This window comes from Cinclus cinclus, chromosome 2 (genome assembly GCF_963662255.1).
Source record: "Cinclus cinclus chromosome 2, bCinCin1.1, whole genome shotgun sequence".
Lineage (NCBI taxonomy): Eukaryota > Metazoa > Chordata > Aves > Passeriformes > Cinclidae > Cinclus > Cinclus cinclus.
In genome coordinates, this window is record NC_085047.1 from 37,905,937 (window position 1) to 37,926,723 (window position 20,787).

At 39.1% G+C, this 20,787-nt stretch overlaps 1 protein-coding gene across 2 annotated transcripts in view; it reads right to left on the reverse strand.

Annotated features, from left to right (window-relative positions):
- NOX4 (NADPH oxidase 4) overlaps positions 1-20,787 on the reverse strand; it is a 98,033-nt gene that overhangs the window by 24,003 nt on the left and 53,243 nt on the right. For both annotated transcript variants that reach the window (XM_062514223.1, XM_062514222.1), the window contains exon 13: positions 10,867-10,948. In XM_062514223.1, coding sequence (XP_062370207.1) covers positions 10,867-10,948 — 82 coding nt within the window. The remainder of the gene's footprint in view (positions 1-10,866; positions 10,949-20,787) is intronic.

Genomic DNA, 20,787 nt, shown 5'->3' on the forward strand with positions numbered 1-20,787 from the left:
TTCCCTTCCCTTCCCTTCCCTTCCCTTCCCTTCCCTTCCCTTCCCTTCCTTCCACTCAGAAAACAAACTATATTAGGGGTTTTTTTTCCCTTTTGCTTCATTTCAGCAGCCATGCCTGACAGACATGAATTAAAGCAGAATTTCATGTTGTCTCCTTGAAATAAAGCAGGGCTGAAGGAGAGGCTGGCATGTAACAACTGCCCTTCACAGAAAGTTTGCTCTTTCTGGATGGAAAGCAGCACAGCATTTCACTCTGGCATAACTTAAATATGTAACCAATGACTATTACACTCGTTACAGATCAGCAGTGATCCTTCAGGACAGCAGCACTCAGAAACACTGGCACAGACACTGAATTGCTTACTGCATCACCATAATAAATAGATTTTGGTACTTGCTAGTCTTTCTTCCAACTTATACTAAAAAAATTATGGAAAGCCTGGGTTCAGTTCACAACTCCAGAGTTTACCTTATACCAGCTTGAATGAAGTGGCAGTTTCCTAGATTTGAGCAAAGTGAGTGGGATCTCTCCAACGCCCTTCAAACTCTTACTCGTGGAGTGATGTGCTGAAATCCTAGAGATGGTTCCCTTGAAAACTGCAGTGGCAGAGAATACTCTTGGTGTATTACTAAGAACACAGAGTTTCATCTTCCCAATGCCCAAACAGCTGAACCATCAGGTTTCTGATTCCTTCACATGATAACATTACATCTGCATGATTTGCCTTTCCAAGTTGAAGCACAAGAAAATGGATGGATCAATTCTGCCACCATTTCTTTGCTTGTTCTGGTAAAAGAGTACCACGTGATAGAGAAATTGTCAACAGGCACTTCCACTGCTGTATTTTCCCTAGCAACATTAGGAAGTAAGGCACAGGAAAAAAAAAGTACAAATAGCTCTCAGAAGTCTTTTGATAATTGATGCAAATACCTTCATTTTGATGAAATCACTGTAAATGCATGTCTGCATTTCAAATATTGTTTAGGAAACTTCAGCTATCCATGCAAATTAAATAATAATTTAATCTACTGCATGACTCTCAAAATTAGTTCAATATAATAAAAATATTCAATCTGTTCAGGTGATTTGTCTAAAAGAGGAACTTATTAAGCCTTAAGAATATTAGAAATCACCAAGACTAAGGTACCTATAAATCCTGAAGACAGTGAATGGAAATACAAAATTATAATATCCTTATATAACAGGATGCACCATGCAGAGGGAAAACAAAACCTTGGAAACTCTCAGGCACTTTGCTTTCCTAAGACATTTTTGAGTACTTTTTGAAACCAGAGAGGATACAGAGAACTCTTGTAACGTATGTTATCATTTCCATACTGGTCAAATGGACTTGTGGTAAGAGGATTGACCCTGATGCTGAGGGTTTTTGGAGCAGCAAGCAATTTTGCCTTATACAAGCTCCCAGGGGAATGAGAAAATTTTAAATGTTTGGTTTTAAATGAGAGTTTGATTCTACATGCCTTTCACCCCCCCACAAATTTAATTTAAACCTTGTTTTAAAGATACCTTGACAGCAGTGGATAATTAAGACACAAAGCAAAGTGTTACATGAAAGTTATTAGGATCGAAAGCAAATTATTTTCATATCTTTTCTTTTTGGTTGGTGCCTATAAGACACCTTCTCTCATTGCTTTAAGAGAGAAGAATGTCACCACATTCTGCATACAACAGAAATGCTCGCTAATCACCTCACTTGACACACATGATGCCTCACGTTAGGTGTAGATGCTTAGATTAATAATTTTATGCAAACCTGCAACCCACAAGATTCTACTATTAAAGAAAGACCAGGAACTCTGAATATCACCAAATTTATCTTCACCATCCAACAAATCAGTACACAGCTTTTGTGTTTGGACTTCTCCCCAAACTTTATTTAGTCTCCATTCTGTTTGTGAACAGCCTCAGCCAGCTGATTAGGCAACAATCAGAAAGGATTTGGCAGCCAATATCACAGGCTGTTGCAGTCCTGCAGCTGCTAACAATGTTTTCCAGCTGCCAGCTGTCTGACCATTCAAAAGCACTTGTGATTCGTGCAAACCACTTGATAAGGTCATAGAAGAAGTCTCCTTGGGGCTAGGCTTGGCCCACTGTGCACAATCACCCAGCAGCCAACTCCTGTCCTCATGACTGAGGATAATTAACATCTACATTAACACACTATAGGATGAGACAGCTTTTCCACCATTGCCAAATTTGACTTCATAGTTCATTTTGACTTCACAGTTCTGAGCTAAGTTCAAGCCCAGATGCTGAGACAGCTTCCTCCATGAAATGGGGCTGACATATTTATTTGGGATGCTCAATTCAGGGTGGTCCTCTTGGCATCCCCCAGCCCAGGTCTCCTACATATTTCTCTTAAGAGACAAGGAATGGCTTTTAGATCAACATGGGCCTGTTGCCACCTCTGATTATCACCAAGAGCTTACAGGCCAACCTGTTTCATGAAAAAGAAATGTGAAGTGTCTCCCTTACACATATATTAAAGACCCTGGCACTCAAAATTGAACCATTCCACCAGTGCCATGTACCAAAAGGCTGCTAAAACTGAAACCCAGGATCCTGGCCTGAAAAGAACAAACCATCCCGGCCCATTTTATGCAAAACCAGAATACTGTAACAGTCTCCTTTGTCTTGAATGTTTGTGCTTTCCTCTCCTCTGCAGTATTAAAGCATAAAGTGCTTATCTGACAGTTTACCTGAATCTTCAAACATATTTGGCAAATGGTTAGAACTGGAATGAGCATTGATAAATTTCTACCATTGTTAAAGACTAGGAAGTATATTAATGGTTTATATGTCTTACATGAAACACAAAGGATGATACGGCAGGCAGCTTTATTTTTTTTCCCTCCACATGTTTATGGGCATAACGTTGTCCATTTTTCCCTTCATTGTAGGTGGAATCTTTCTTTTCTCCCTTTTACACCAAGACTTACTAACAAAACACCAATCAAAGATGTTGCCTCCTTTAACAGTTTCTATGAAAGAAAACAGCCTTGGGGTCCCTCACTGAAGGAATGGGGCCAAGAATAAAAATGCTAATGTGCAGGTAGGCATATAGGAATGAATGAATGGTGTTGCCCTTTTCAGCCAGTCACATGGAACCATGGAACCACAGAACCATAGAGTGGCTGGAGTTGGAAGGGACCTCTGGAGATCATCTAGTCCAACGTCCCCTGCTCAAGCAGGTTCACCTGGACAAAGTAGCGCAGGACTGCTGCATCCAGGAGGAAATTACTACTGTCAACAACTAAAACTCCTTAGCATTTGTTTTGTTTCTTTCCCAGAGCCTGGTGCCTGGATTTCTGTAACTATGGTAATTGTGAAACTACTTTTTTTTAAACTAATGTAAGTCATTATTTTTAAAACCATGATAAAATTGGATTTAAGGGCGGAAGGGATCATTTTAACTCTCTTACATAATGAATCAAAGAACCTCACTAATAATTTCAGCATCAAACTACTATAACTTCTGTGTGAGTTGTTTTAAAAAAATAACATCCCTCAAGATATCTGGTGGCAGATAAGTCCCTACAGTCTCATGATGCTGTTCAGCAGTAGACATGTATGTATCAATTAATTGGCAATTTTTATCAGGAACCTTGCTCATAGTCCCAGATAGCCAAATGAAAACCAGCTCTAATGATTTGTCTTACCCAATTCAAATGGTTTCATCTGCCAGAATTTGTGACAGGTTCAATCATTTTTTTATTCCCAGTCTGTCATTTCCCATTATCAACTGGGATTATCACAATATTTTGCATAAAACAGTTCATGCCTGCTAATGAGCCACAACTATGCTGTGATATACAGGTAAGTTCAAGTAGAATTTGAAAATGCTTGGTACTTAAAAGAGAATATGTATGCACATGGAGCTTCAATTTTGCATGTATGTTGCTGCACAAATATATACATATATATATTTCCCCCTCCCACATCTTTCTACCAAAATTTGTACTTGTGCCTTAGATTTTAGGTTTGAGCCCTGGTGAAGTTAGCAGCAAAATTCCCCTTGACTTTAAGGGGACTGGGTCATTCTGTGCTGTTGTTACATGAACTTGAGGCTTTTGGAAACAGAACAAAAGTGTCTTTATTTTGCAAGTTACTGCAGTACTATACTGGTACTCTGAACAAATATGGCCTATGTCTCGAGGAATTTATGACCCATATCTTAGTTTAAAATGTAGTCCTAATATTTCAAGATACTGCCTTGGTCCTGTTTGATATTATCTGGATGGGTCCACATGAGTTCTTTGCAGAATCTAAGCTCAAAGATGTAACACACAGTATGAATTACTGTCCTCTTCCTGTTTTCATTTCGGTTTCAAAAATATTTAGATCCAATACTTGCATTTTGACTCCTGTAACATGATTGCTCTTTTTAATGAACAGCTACCAGCTACCCCATTGCTACTTTTCTTTCAATTTAGTAAAAAACCCTAATGACAGGAAAATGCACTTTACTTAGAATGGAGGTTTCATTGTCATGGAGCTCAGTGTTGCATTGGTTTGTAAACTCTACAGAAAAAGGTGTCATCACTGCAAAAAGTCACATTAAAAAAAAATTAAAATAATAAAAAAAGAGACAAAATCCCAACCCCATAAAAATATTCTTCTCTAGAAACAGCTTGAATTACTTTTAAAAGTCATTCCAGATTCCTTAAGAAGGTGTCCTTTTTAAAAATCAAGTCATCAGTCTCGTTTTTAATCAAGTCATCAAAATTCTCTGAAATTCAGGCTTCTGAGGATTCTGATTGATGATGATATAGTTTGCATCTAGCCTGCATTTTGAAATAAATCTTGGAGCATTTTAAAACCAGTAATTTTCATGCTTCATGTACAATGCTACACAAAGCATTTAAAGTGCTTGTGTGGGCACTTCTGAAAGGCTCCTTCATTTGGCACCTTCCCAACTGATTTCAGCAATATGGGCAGGCCACGCGTTTTTGCAGCGGAAAACAGCATAGATGTTATTTCAGATGAGAGAGCCAACTGCATACAACTGAAAGGACTGTAGAAGAGCTGGTTTCTATTTCTGGTCTCATCCCCAGGAGAATTGTTCCTGGATGATGCTGGTAACTCACATCAGAGACCAATGCCTCAGTTCTTCCTCTAGAACAAGTGGATATCTTTTGTAAAGCACTTCACAGGAAACCTATAACAGAAAACCACTCCTTAAAAGTTCTCCACCTCTTTTTAGAATTGAAAATCGCTTTGCCTTTGCAATAAAGACTCGGTCATGAACACATAGGTCATGACTTTTCCCCTTGAAGAACATCAGGGAAGATGTTACCTTTGTAACGCTAACCAGACTGGGTTTCTAGGCCATGATCCTGCTAGCTGCTCTCGTGAACATTTCAATCTGTGATTCAAGAGAATCTCAGTGGATGCACTGACTGAGCAGCACCACCTCCAGCAGCCACAACTCACTACTTTCTTCAGTTAGACACAAATTACTTTCATCTAAAAAGAAAAAAATGTTTTCAAGAAAGCTGCAAATAAGACAGAAGTTTTATTCCTGGGGTACTATTTATGAAATTTTATCTGTTTCTTGGCTCAGACCTCAAGCTGTAGGAAATTGCTACAGATCCATTACAGATCCATTATCATTAAAATGAATAGCAATTAGGAACCAGAAGACACAATGGTATAGGGAGGGCACTAACTTTCTGCCGTCTATTTGTCTAGACTTTTCCATGATGAGAATTGAATAACACCATTTAGCTTTGTTTGAGCTGAAACTTTTCAGCAGCATTTCACAGATGACCTTCACAAATATGTATTTTAAGATACATACATATACATTTATATCAAGATCCTGTGTTTTCTGGGATTTTTCATGATGTGAAAATTACCAGCATTTTTATGCCTACACAAGAAGACTACCTTAATTTACTGTATATGTATGCCAAAGAATGGTTTGTAACTTTATCACTGATGGGAAGTAAATGTATTTGGAATATTATTTCATCATATGTGCTAGGTTGTAAGTTAATTTTTTTCTCCAAAATTCAAGATTTTGTCATTCCATTTAAAGAATAGGATTTATTTCTTATACAGTCAAATTTATGAGTATAGATTATCTCCCTATTTGACCATAAAGAAGTGTTGTTATTTCTCTATGTGCACATTATGGAAACAGTCACCAACATTTTGTTTTTCTTTATTCCTGCCTTTTTTCTTTTTTTTTTAATTCATAAAAAAATTATTTTATTTTGTCTATTTTGCTTTATTTTAAAAATAAGTGGAAATACTTTTGAAAGGTTTTAACATTTTGGGAGAGAGACCTTTTTAGCAACCCTTACCCTGCAAGAAATTATTATTTATTTTGTTCAAGAGAAGGGCAAGTTTAAACCGACCTCCACCTTTTTGTATGGAGGTGTCATTTCAGATGATACAGGACTTTCTTGTTCAGCAGAAAATGATGCAGTGAGATGGCAGAAACTGGAAACTGAAATTCAAAAAATTATTGCAGGTGAAGTAACTGACAACTGAAACAAGCTGATCTAAAGGCTTGTGAGTTTTCCAGATTTTAACATCTCAATTTGATTCTAAATTCCTCTGACTGAACGAAAAAATTGCTGCAGGGATTATCAGTAATGCTCTATGGCTTATGTTAAGAAGGGACTCAAATTAGCTGGAACATTAGTTGGAACCACTCCTTCTGTTCTTAAAATCTCTGAATCATCCAAAAACTTTTTTACCAAACCCACAGAAGAGTGAAGATTGCAAGTATTTCTGAAGGGGAAAAAAAAGAAGCAAATAATTCCTCTACAAAACCCCACATATTTATGTGAGGTTTTCAGCAATAATTTGAAAATATAAAGGACAGCTGAACTATCAAGTTACATCTAGACTGAAAAAAGCCTGCTAAAAACCTGTAATGCCAGTAGCCTTTCTGGCACATCCCTCTCTTAAGTGCTGTTTTGTGCCTTGTCAGCCTCTCTCCTGCCTTATTCACTCATCAACCTAATTTCGCCCTCACACCTTTTATATCACTTCTCTTATCATTCTGTTCTTTCAGGTTTCATTTATTTTTTTGACATTACCAGGCCCAGAGACAAGTGCCACTTCTCCCTGGTACTTCAAGGCAATTGCATATCCTTCCTTCCCTTGTGCCCACAGCACACGCAGTCAGGAGCAGAGTGGAGTCAGCAGGGAAAGACCCCAGACTTTGAGCTACCACCCTATCATATGCTGGACCCTGCAGCCAAATTAATGAGCATTGTGACTTCTTCAGGAGCAATCCTGTGTAGCCTTTGCTGCACTCTAGCTTTTCTTGCATTTTGTGAGTGAAACTGTGATAAAAAAACATGTAGGAATGTCATCAGCAAAGTGAGCAAGCAAGGAAAACAGGAACTGGATACCAGCATGAGAAAAGCTCCTGCAGAAATGTGCTAAATGTGAAACCCTTAATGGTTTTTTATGAGATACACGGGCTGTAACGCTCATTTGAAAAGTAAGGAGTTGGGATAAGATTTGTAACAAAAAGTTTGGTTTGCTGACAGACCTGATTGTGTTGGTGTAACACCCCTCAGTGACTTTAGCAGGCTTGTGGAGCGAGGGAGAGCAGGACTGAGCTGCAGATATGTCTGCCACTTGTTTTGTGTGCAGAGGGTTTTCTCACGTGGCTACGCTCAGCAGCAGCTATGGACCCCAACACATTTGGTTGCCCCCAGCTGCAGGTTTATTCTTAGTTTCAGGAATGCGAATCCTTGTGGACATGGCAACGGCTTCATGTCAGCAAGGAGACAGGTTTTCCCCTCAAAATGTTTCTCTTTGTGGACAGGTCAGCTTGCGGATGAGGTGGATAAGGGGGGTTTAGTCACATCTGATTCCTGAACTACATTAGTCACTTGAGGTATCAAAAAACTTGCCTGCCTGGACTGCTCTTGATAGTTTTGTGACGTGTAACTACATGCAGCGTAGTGTGTTCCATTACAAACTCTACTGCAGGCATGAGACTGAAGCATAAGACAGAGCCATGCTCCTTCTGCTCTGCAGCCCCATGAAGGGAAGTGAGAGTGAAGGGAGCTGCAGGCTGGGCTGGCTGGGTGGGTGCTGTCCCCATGTGCTGGCAGAGCACTGCATCCCAGCCCACAGGCCACGGTGAGAACTGGTGCTCATGTGCCATGAGACTTGCAGGCACACAGTCAAGAAGTCAAGGTGATGTGCTGTGTGGCTTTGTAAGACCTGATCTTTGCAAGATCAGGCCCCTCTATAGTCTCCTCTGCTTGCCAGGGCAGGTATTGGCTCCGTGGCTAAGCCAAGGCTATCCAAATAAACTCTGCCAAACACAAGGACAATAAAAAGATCCCACATTTCTCCAACAACTAGGAGGCCAAACATGTTTATTTGACACATTTATCCCAGAAAATACAGGAAAATGTCCATACATATTCTAGAAAATTTCTCCCAGCCATTCCAGTACATGAACATCTCTGAGAAAAACAGGCACTCAAGATTATCCTGCTGCTACCTGGGGAAGAGTTCAGGTCTTAATATAATAAATGAACAAGAACATAATTCAGGCAAGAACACCAAGGTTTCTATTTCTTCCAAAAGTTGATGGATTATAGTTTGCCCATTTAGCCTTTAATATTTATTGCAATGATTCTGAGTATCCTGAGTGGTGCTGAACATCCTCCGATCCAATCTCCTTCCTTTGGACATTTATCTCTTAAATATGTGAAAACTTTTATCCCTTTCTACCTGCTAAGCCCTGCTTAGTCAAGCTATTCAGCTAAGTCACTACTAGGAATTCTCTTGTATTTTTAACCTTCAATATAGTTAGGATTTCTTTAATCATTACAAGCTTCAGTTTGTGCCCTATGACAACATCTCATTAAAATTATGTTCTTGCTCAGATCCTAATGTAGCACAACAGCCACTGCTCAGCTGAAGTCAGTGAAGGGACACTGATTTATGAGATATATCTCTTCATTACTTAATTTCTGTTAACTGACCCTTCAGTGAAAATGAGATAGGAAAGGTGAAAAAATTATATGGGAATAAGACAAAATATATTATGAAGATAAACAGGTTTTCTATTTTGCTGAACACAAGTACCTTGCTCAAAAGACAATTTCCCTGGGGAAATTTGCATATGTTGAGAGTGTTCAACCAGTTTCTTAATGAGATGTAATGTATGATAAATTTCTCTAACGTTTGCAGCAATTAATGATGCTATAAACAAGAATCTATAGCTTTTAAGAACATACGCAAACTTCTTTTTGGTTAGGTGCAAAAATTTGGCTGACTTTTGCAGGTTAAAGGAATCAGTCAACCTTCCCAAGTAACATGGCTGAAAACACATATCCTTTTTGTGATGCAAGGCCACAATAATTTCAAATAGCAGCAGAGCTCCACACAAGTTATTTGCTCTGTGATCTTTGAAGAATTGAACACATCCTCTGTCAGAAGACAACAGACAACTCATTCGCCCATGAATCTGACATTGTGTAATATCATTAGTAGACTTTTTGCCAAGAATGCTAGCAATAAATTGAATGTAATGAAATGGAAACTCAAACATCTTAGGAATGATTTATATAGAGATAAGTCTTTTCTTTGAGAAAGGACAACAAACTGGTTTCTCAGACAAGTTTGACAGTGTCCATATCAAAAATCAAATCATCTAAGCAAAGCAAAGCACAGTACTGCCAGGGTAAAAAAGGATGAGGAGAAAGGTAATAATTCATGAAAGTCCTAATGAAACAAGCAGAGAAATCCATACCCGTAAGGTGCCTTCCACTATTTCATATATTGTACCTCCTCAGTGTTCCAGTACTATAGTAACAATGGACAGCGCAAACAGGAAATTTTGGGGAATAAAACTGTGTCTCTCTTGAAGTCAAAGCAAAGCTTTACCATTTCCAGAATCAGGATTTCATCCTTGAGTGCTTTTATTTTCAATTATTCACAGTGAGGAAGTGACTGGTTTTCTGCACTCAGCCTCTCTAATTGTCTGCTCTTTAAAAAACTATATTATCAGATTTAAAGAGAATACCTAGCTTCACTGACTTCTTTTCTATTTCGGAAACCTCCTAATAATAATAACTAAAATAAATATCTTTGCTTGTTTCTATCATCATTGAGGGACTGTCTTCATACATTCTTTCTTCCACCTCCTCCCTCAGTCCACCCTGAACTAACATTCTTTCATTGCTCATTCTGGTCAGGGTTAATGTGAGGACTATTTATTTTTCCTTCTCTTTCACTGCCTCTGTTCAAGATGAAAGTGACTGTTTCTTCTAGTCAATATAACAGCTAGTCAATATAAAAGAACTTTTATTGTTTCATTCAGGTATGTCACTTGGAAAAAGAAGAGGTATTGTCCAGGATACAAAATACATTCAAGACCTCCTTAACACTCAACACTACTCCTCAGATCCCTTTAGGGATATAGGCAAACATACACCCCTAAAAAGGCAGAAAAAAAATGCTTTCTAGTATTTGCAGGCTTTCAGAGCAAAGCCTGTTAAAATTCAAGGGAATCTCTCATTATAAACTATGGAATCCCAGAAGACAAGAGTGGGAATTATCCTGACAAAACATCTACCTGTGTCAACAGAGAGACACAGCTCCAATCAGACACTGATCCAAGCAACTCAACATCTGTGCTCCACCTCCCCCACCGACAGCTGAGCGTGCTTGCGATTCCTGTCTGCTTCTCCTCCACACCACTCAAAAGACTGCAGAGAACAGTGCTGATGTGGCTCCCTGACAGCTCTGCCTAAGGACTTTGCACCCAAAGCATGTACAGTGCTATAAATGTTTCACTCTCCTTCGCTGCAAATAGATAAAGATTTTATTTCTCCCAAGAAGACAATCTTACTTACTTGGGATAGCGTCTCTGCTGAAAGATGGGCAGAATCTCTGTATCTTGATTTGAATGTAGAAGCAGTAAATCCCGAAATCTTTCTGTCAGGACAAAGAAAAAAAAAAAAAGGAAGAAAAGAAAAAAAAAAAAACCCAGACTGTGACTCTGCATTATATGTTCAGGCCATAAGTAAGCAAGCAGTAATAGCAGTGAATTCTCTTCTCCAGCAATATTTAGTGGAGGACAACACTAAGCGTGAGGGATAAAAATCACTGATTCCTGTAAAACTTTTTAATATTTTAAAATGTTTTTTTCTTCATTCAGTACTGAATTCTAGTAGTGCCTACAGGTTCCTGAGGTCTGCACAGAGATCTTCTGGGTATCATGCACAGCCAGCCACAAACAGTCCTTGCCTTGAAGAGCCCAGTCTAAACAGAAAGGAGAAGCCCCTAAGAATTCACCAGCCACTCAAGGGTCACAGTAGTTGGAACAAACATAGATTAATTAATTCATATAAATTAAACTGCAATCCCTTGGTAACTGACTCCGTGTTTTTAAGGATGGTTGGAAGAGTGGATTGCTTTTTTGTCATTGTTATCTATTTCACAAACTGCATGATAGGATTATCAGCAGGAGGTAAAGCTTTTGTAATTTAATTTCTCTTACCACCAAATGAAGGGGTGGTTGTAGTTTGCGTAGCTGCCTTTCTCTTACGCTTTTCTCTAGAGGTGGTTACACACAGTAAGTCAAGTGGGATCTGCAGGACCTGCTATCAGTCCAGATTTCTCAGTCGTGGAAGATGGAAATTTCCTCAAAATTCAGGGATAGGATAGGATTTCCCACACAGATCAAATTCTTTTAGTTGTTCCCATAGGTCTCCATAGCATGGGACATGCTCTGTTTCCTTCTTTCCTTCCATCACCTGAAACCTACAGTGGAACAGAACCCGTGACCTATCCACTTCCTATCAGTAGTTTATAACTGTGGCTGAAAGTCTTCAGCCTCTTTTGCTAAACCACAGTTTGTAGCCTGTGTTGTGTGTGGCAGCTGTACCATGGATTTCTCTAAACTAACTCTCATCCATGAAAGTTTTCATTCTGGAAACTGAACCTGAGGGTAAGCGTAGTCCTCTTCCCCTCAGATTCCCATGTGTCTTAAAATATCCTCTAACAACAAGTTTATGGATAAGGGAATTACAGGAGAAAAACCCATTCAGTTTTATGCAATGTTCTGTCATGGAAACTAAACTCCATTAATTTGGATACAATTCTGCTTTGTAGCCTCTTAAGTGAAAAGAAACCCATCCAAACCACACTTCATAAAGTTGTAAAACCTTGAAAAAAACACAGGTTTTCAGAAAGAAAACTCTCTTGTTAAGGCCTCAGTTTTAAAGGTCAGCTGTCTCACATATCTAGTCTTTTCTCAGCTGGCTAAGATATATTGCAAACATCTTGGATAAGATACCAGGATCTGCCAGAAAAGAAAGAAGGGCTTATCTTTGTTCCTTTATTTCTACATCTCTTCATATTCAATTCTGAAAGAAATAAGCACTCCTACCTCCAAAATTCTTCTCACATCTTCAAAATGTAACTTAGTCTTCCTTTACCTAACTAGAACAAAGAACAGATGTGGCCAACAAAAATAGATGCAATAAATGCAATGCTGTAAAGATGAAAGTTAAATCCAATTAGTATCTTTCAGGAAACTTTCAGCCTGCTCACTGTCTTGAGGAAAAGCTGGCCATTATGCTACTTCTTGACCTCTGCTTGAATTTTTAGGAAGATGGAGAAATTTGCTTTTCTTTCAGTCTTCTGGAACATGGCAGTAGGCTGTACACCCACATGACTTATAATCTTTAAGGATGATACATCACCATCTTCAAAAGCCAATGGACAAGAACTAAAAGGCTTCAGAAAGTTTTCGCCAATGCAAAATATCCCCTGATGTTTCAGAGCTAGCACGTTCACTTCCACCTCTGCTTCAGTAATCTCCCCATAACCCAAGCTACTGTTGCATTTCCAGGCATACTTTACAAAAGCCTTCATCCAAACAACAGCCTTTGTGCCTGGTGTAGGAACGGGAGGAAGTTTACAATGGCAAACAATGAGTGACAGCACTTCTTTCTGTGACTGGAAGGATTTTGATCTCTAGAACACAGTGTGAGACACCACGATTACAGATCTTTCTTTGCGATGGCACAGCTGATTTACTTTCGAGGGCCTGTAACCAGGGGTGACAGCATTGTAAAACACAGAGAGACATGTTCTTACTCAGTTCAATGCTGTACAACACCACATTACAGGTGGGTGATTGAAGCTGGTTTCAGATCTTGGTTAAAGATCTGTGACTCCCTGGGAGAGACAAAACACATCTCAGTGACTGTGCAGGTATGTCCTGTCCCATTGTTCTGAGATGGATATCACCCAGGCAGAGAGCCATATTCCATCTCTATTTCCTACTCTGTGACTTTTTCTTGTGCTGCTGCCCTTTCACATTGAGCAAGGCCACCTGGCTGCACTCCAGGACTCAATTCAGCAAGCAGTGATCTTGAAAATATTTTGAATAGTAATGTGACAGGGCTGGCCAGTACTGGAGCAAAAGAAGCCAAGTTATGGCATCTGAAATTGGCCTGAACACTCTTCCTACTAGATCTTGTTTTAGTTAAAGTCAACTTTTTTTCCCCCACGCTATGGCAAATTTCCCAGGCAGATGTATTTTCTTTGCAATATATGACTTTACTCATTTTTCCATGTGGCGTGGTTTAACCTCAGACAGCAACCAAGCCCCACACAGCAGCTCGCTTACTCCCCCCATGATGGGACAGGGGAGAGAATCAGAGGAGTAAAAGCAAGAAAACTCATGGCTTGAGACAAAGACAGTTTATTAGGACAGATAAGGCAGGAAATTATAAGCATGGTGGTAATAATAAAAATAATTAGAATATACAAAACAAGTGATGCACAATGCAATCAGCTCACATTTGCCAACCAATGCCCAGCCAGTTCCTGAGCAGAGGCTGCTGGCCAGCTTTCCTTACAGTTCATGCACTGAACACGATTCCATATGTTATGGAGCATACCTATAATCAGCTGAGGACAGCTGATCTGGCTGTGCCCCTCCCAACTCCTTATGCCTCCCATCCTTCTCACTGGCAGGGTATGTAAAGATGAAAAGTCCTCGTCTTAGCATAAAGACTACTTGGCAACAACTAAAACATCAGTGCATTATCGACATTATTCTCATCCTAAATCCAGAACACAAGCACTGTACCAACTGCTACTAAGAAGACTGACTTGGTTCCAGCTGAAACCAGGACACCACAGAAACACAAGATGTGGTAGTGCTGCACCTCATCTCAAAACCTATTCTGCAATGTTAATGTTCTCCCAGAACATTAACCTCCACATCCTGTAAATCCTCTTAAGAGAAATGGCATGCAGGAGTCTCCAGGACCGATTTATCCCATGGGACACGTCACTTTCCAGCTCTATAACATTTTCCTATTACACATATGTGTGCATACACAGTCACTCTAGTACAAATGACACTGTTGCCTTTAAGGACCATCCATTGAGGTGATGAGGGAGGTAACAAGAGCCTTCGTAGCTACTGACAGTACAGATACTTTTGGTGCTCTTAGAAAAGTAAAGATTGGAAGACTAATGCTTTACAAGAGAAGGCTTTTATATTCACAAGAGAAAAAATCACAATGATAGCTTCCCAAAGGGGGAAGAATTTTTTTTGGAAGCCTAAGACCTTGTTCTAATTCATGCTACAACAACAAATGAAAGATCTGAGAACTAATTAAACCAATAATTAGAGCATTTTTACATTATTTTGATTTGCAATCAGTAGTTAATCAATAAAACTAAAACAAGTCACAATCTTTTTATTACTCAGGTAATTTTAGAGATGTGTCTTCCAAAATTGACTCCTGTTTCCTGTGATGCTTTTGTATAGGTGTTGGTTTGATTCATTAAAATAAAAAAGAATAACATTTACTTAGCCAACATTGCTTACTTCTGAAAACTGGCAATTACCTTCTCTGTTCCCCATTCTGTTCATACAATTTGCATGAGTTTAAGTCTGTACTAGCTACAGGATTGTTCACATTGTTCTGAGAACAGCTATACCACTGATTGTCTTGTCGTTCTGCTGAGTGTGACATGTGACACTGCAGCCTGTCTCACTGATGCTCCCATAGGTCTGCCCACAGGACAAAATTCTCAGAGACATCAAGAAGGGTTGTACAGTCACATCTTATCCTCAAACTTATGTTTTCATTATGATGAGCTCCTCAGCTTCCTCCTGGCTTTCATTTTGAGTGCTCAATTCCTTCCAAGTCCTTTACCAGTGAGAAGCCCTCAGTTAAATTTAGGCAGTCTCATGGAGACCATACATGTTTAGCTAAACACGTAGCATAATTAGTTACCTGTGATGACTGGAGACTGATTGTAATAACATAATATTATGCCCTGTCCTCCTAAATCAGGAAGGCTGCAGACTATAAAGAAGGGAAAGCTTGCCTTTGAAATCTATGGATTTAACCAGTCATATATATTTATACACCTTTCTTCCCTGTCCTTTTATCTAATTTCTCTCTATCCTACCTTCTGCTCCTCCTCCCCCACCCATCATAACATATTCAAAAGTCAGCTGCTGGAATCTCAGTTATAAATGCCCTTACCATCTTTATGGTAATACATGTTATGCCAAGCCAGTTAATCTACAAGGACAGAAGGATGCATTTCAAAAGAAATTTTCCCTTTAAAATATTTAGATTAATGCCATATTTGTTCTCAAGCAGAATGGGGTTGTGCTCAGTATGGTGAATTGACAGTAATGTCAGAAAAATGAGAGCAAGAATGCACATACAGTCTGAAGGTCACTCAAGCTGGTTACACTGTCAAGTTTCCTTCCTCCAGGATACATTATTATAGAAGTGGAAAGAGAGACAAAGGAAATTTTTGCAATATTTTAATATCTGGGGCTTCTCAAAGTGAAGAAAAATAATTTCTATAGAAGGTCCCTGTGAGTTAAAACACATTATTATTCACATTCTGTAGACAGAAACACACTGTGGCACAAAGAGCACTGGCCTTGTTTTTTAAAGCTGTCACGTCCCTGAAGCTCTTATTGCTTTAGCACTTCAAAAATTATGCCAAAAGTCACATACTGCAGTTGTGTAAGGTTTGACTTTTTTAAAAGTCAGGTCTTTTCTTGCTCCTTCTTGCTCAAAATACCTTACAGAAAATAACAGCAAAATCACTCCACTTTCACAGTGATTTCACTCTGCTGAATTCCAAGGGTCTTGAAAAATCAAATCCTTCAGAGTTTGACGGGTGTGAAGCTATTAGGTCATTCCATTATGTAACTGAAGTCTGAGGCATTATTGGTTTGTTTATCCCAGACACCTTTTACCCAGTGCCTTTGGACCATTTTTGGAACCTCTAATAAAAAAATGGTTGAATTGCATACAATCAACTCAATTAAGAACACTGTAAAACTGAGGGCAATTAGCTTAACAGGATAAGGAATTTTTTTAATACCAGTTTTATGGATGTTTTTAAATTAAGTTAATAAAAAATAGAAATGTGATAAGAAAGCAACCAGAGTGGGAGAACAGAATGGCTTCATCAGTAATAAAGTAAAGAAATTGCAGGTCAGCAGCCAGCCAAGCTGTCTACCAAATGGTTTATCCAGAGTGACACTCTTCTACATTTGGATATGTCAGTCATATTTCAGTAATTACCTCTTCTGCATTCATTGAGAAACAAATATCAGTTCCACCTTTCACAGGGACATTTGTAAGTCTTGCAATTTCAAACTAAAAAAATCTGCCTAGATTTATGCAAAATGCACAGTGGTCTGAACACCTTTTATGTCATGAGTAACAACTTGCAGTAATAAAAACAAAAGGCATTTAAAAAGAAGTCAGCTTTCTTAAAACTGATGATGATAGTTAATAGGATTTGAGATCCACTAATTTGACTTGTTTTCAAGCTCTGTGAATTTGGAAATACTGTCATAAGTAGTTCCACAGTGCCTTGTAAAAATAAAAAGCATTTAGGAAGAAGTCTTTGCCAGTTAAGGGCTATAAAATGATGATGAGCAACAGGACAGCATAAATGTCTGATACTGTAGTTTGACCCATGGCTTATTAATGGCCAAAGTTCCTGAAGTTAAGGAGCTGTCACTTCTCTCCTCTTGAAAAGTCAGTTCTACAAATATCCTCCATTAGATTAAAAGGGGAGGAAAAACAAAGATAAGTTAATGCTGATGATCAAAAGGTTCTAAAATGATTACATTATCAGCCATGGAATTTTCCTGAAACATACATACTCTGGTGATAGACAGGCTTTTTGACCTGATTGTACTTTCATGATTCTCAGTCCATTAAGCCTCATGGAGTTTAATTCTCCTATGTTCACCACCATTTCCTTCCCTCCTGATCAATCATCTGAAAGACTGCTTCAGGCATTATTTACAGAGCTACTGAAAAAGCCTGAAAACTAGTGAAAAGCCAGAACGTTGAAAACTATATACAAACACTTTGCTGTTTACATTTATTTAAGGGAAATAGACAAGCCTTTACAGAAAGGCAAGTGGACTCTTGATTTTCTAAGGTAAACGAATAAACAGTGATCATCCTTCCTTTCAACACTTTTTTTTACAGAACTTAAATTTATAAGCAGAGAGGGAAAAATAAGGAATTCGGCTAATCATAACATAGGTCTGCAGTGAACTTCAAGTCACTCTGGACCTGAGGAATAGTCCTCCTTTCTTTAAAGAAAGTCTGTGTATGTCCTGCTTTCCCTCCTAACCTGACTTTGCATCCTAAAAATCTTCTCCTTTCTCTAGCTCTGTGCCTACCAGTTCAAAATCATTTTCCCTCTCTGATTCCAGCATCAGCAAATCCTTTTTCTTTTGAATTCTTTTCTTTTGAATTTTCTTTGGAATTTTAGGTACTTTCTTGTCTCCTTGAATCGTCCCAACTGCTACATCAAAATTAGCTCAGATAGATTTATTTCTAACTAGATCTCCCTTATTTACACTACAATCACACATCTTGCATGATTTAGGTATATACAGCCATATATCGGCCAATGAAGGAACAAAGCAAAAGGTAGTTCTTGCCCCAGGAGCCTAAAAAGGTTGTCAGATGAATGATGGCAAGGAAAAAGCATCTTTTTTTTTTTTTTTTTTTTTTTTTTTTCCAAACAGGAGGAGATATTCTGAGGACCATATTTAGACTGCATTTTGTACAACTGACCGGACAGGACGTCGCTGAGTGACCCAGAGTGCCTGTTAGCTACACTGCCAGAGCCAGGTCTCCCAGACAGCCAGGGAAGAGAAGTGGACACAACACCAAAGTCAAGCAGTCTTGATGCTCACTACCGAGCTGGAAATCCTTCTGAAGGTTACACAGCAGTTCCCCAGTGGAGCTGGGAATTAGCTGACTGCTGCAGTTCAAAATAATCAAGGAACCTTAGTCAAGGAACATTTTTTTGCCTTAGAGAAAGATATTTACTATACTTTTCTATTAAAAAAAAATACTATTTCTGTCATGACAGTAGAACTCATTCCACAACTCAGCTCTTACGAAGTGCAACAGTAAAACACTGTTTCTAAACAAGACAAAACTTCAACTTTCAAAAATATCTTTATAAATACATGCTCTGAAGGAAATGTTATTTATGCAGATTTTTTATAGCACTGCATTCTACAGTTGCTGCCTTTGGCCATGAAGAGCTGTACTTTGTTTTTTGACTTTCCCATGAGCAAATGCAGGGAGGCTCAACTACCAGTTCCTTCACTAGTGCTGTACTTTCCTCTTTCACAACAAGCCAGAAGAAACTATTAGGCACCAGTATAACCTTTTGGGCTTTAAGATAATGTAGTGACACTCCTTCTAAAAAGTCCTTATTTCATAGAAAAATAAAAAAAAATACTCAAAGCAGGGGAGATTCAACTGGTTCTCTCTTTGTAACTTGTAATCCAATACAGAAACTGGAGAAAGCCCAACCTTTCAAAAGCTACATAGAACGTCTTTACACTGAAATGGAGCTACTAGCCAGCTGTGCAATTACTGCAATACTATCCAGCTCTGCACATCTCCAGAGGGTTTGCCTCTAAAGGGCTGAGCAAAGGCACAATTCATCAGGCTGTACTGACTCACATCAAGGCCACCCCTACTCTAATATCTGAATTCATTTGCGGACACATCTATGGAAGAATGATCACAGGGTGAGACCCTTCTGCTTTCAGGCTTTTCTGTCAGTACATGTCCTGAGTCTAAGGCGGATTTTCTATTAAGAAATTCTTAGATTTCTTTTTAAAGTATTTGCCCAGTCCCCATGTAAACCTAATCCATTCCACACTCTTTAACAGGGAGTTCTGTGTGTTTCTCACCTACTACATGAAGATTCATCACCTTACTTTTGCTCTGGAATCTCACTGACTGTATTTGTTGGCCAAAAAACTCTGATACTGGCAGGAACCATGAACAATCAGGCTCCACCCACCCACTCTTCCAGCATTATGCATGGTTTTACAGACTGTGGCTATATTACCCTGAATTATATCTTTTTCAGGCTAAAGAGTCCCTGCATAGTCAGTAATCCCATGTTTGGAAGCCTCTCCATGCTTCTTTGCCATTCCTTCCTGAACCCTGGCCAGTGTCATGTCTGAGTAACGAAGACCAGATCTGCACACAGGACTGAAGTCCTGGTAGCACCACAGAAACACCCACCAGCTGCACAGTCATATCCTTGGCTTTATTCTCTCCTATTCCACTCCTAATAATTTTTCTCTTTATTGCTGCTGAGCACGAAGCTGATGTCTTCATGGAAATAATGATCATGATTCCAAAGTGTTATTCTTGGTCTGCCATGGTCTCATCATTTCCAGCCATGTGTATTAGCTTGTCACCAAATATATTAAACACCAGCACATACCAACATGCATACATCCACTGGTATTTTTAGCCAGGTCTAAAAATAGGTTTGCAAGTGCCATGTATTTTCTACATTTGAACAAGCTGCAAGAACTTTTCATTAAAGAGATTAATATGGCAGTCACAAAATAATGAAATTAACCCTATCCAAGACTGAAATTCTGTACCATAACAAAACCATTACCAGTCACTGTGAACTCATTCTTGTGCTTTTCCCTATTCATATTTGGTGATGATTTAAACTTCAAGCATGGGATCATTTCACCCTCTTACTAATACAGACACAACTTCATCATTACTGTCATATATGCAAATAAATTATTGTATAATAACTATAGAGATCACAGAATTGTTGAGGGCAGAAGAAACCTTAGGAAATAATCTAGTCCTGCTCTAAGCATGGTTAGAAAGAGCAGGTTGCTCTTGCCATGTTCAGTTGGGTCTTATGTGTCTCCAAGGCTGGAACTAGGTGATCTGTAAGGTCCCGTCCAGCCCAAACCATCCCATGATTCTAGGATATAATCAGGAGGTCTGCTTGTGAAAAAGATATGAATATCAATATTTTGTGCTGTCCCCATTAATTGCCACCTTTGGATAAAACTGAAAACCTGCCTCTGTTTGACAAGAGGGACACAGCCAGTTAGGAGACAGCTGTCCATACAGCTGATAGATGCAAGACACTGTCCTGCAATAAGCTTCAGACAGGCTGGGCAGGTTAAATGCTGGCTTCTCTTAGCTGGGGCAGGGAGGGAGGAGAAGGGGAATGCCAAAGAAAAAAGGAGTTTGTGAAAGAGAATAGGAGTTTCCTTGTTAATTCACCCTTGCTCACAGCCTTGGAATATAGAGGTGGCACAACCCTCATCCCTCCACCAGCAGCCTCCAGCCTGGCTGCTGATCACCAATGCTGCTAATCACCAAGGCTTAGCAGAACTTAGAGGGATCACCAGGCATAACCTGGCCTTGCTCACAGCCAGGCTGTGTGAA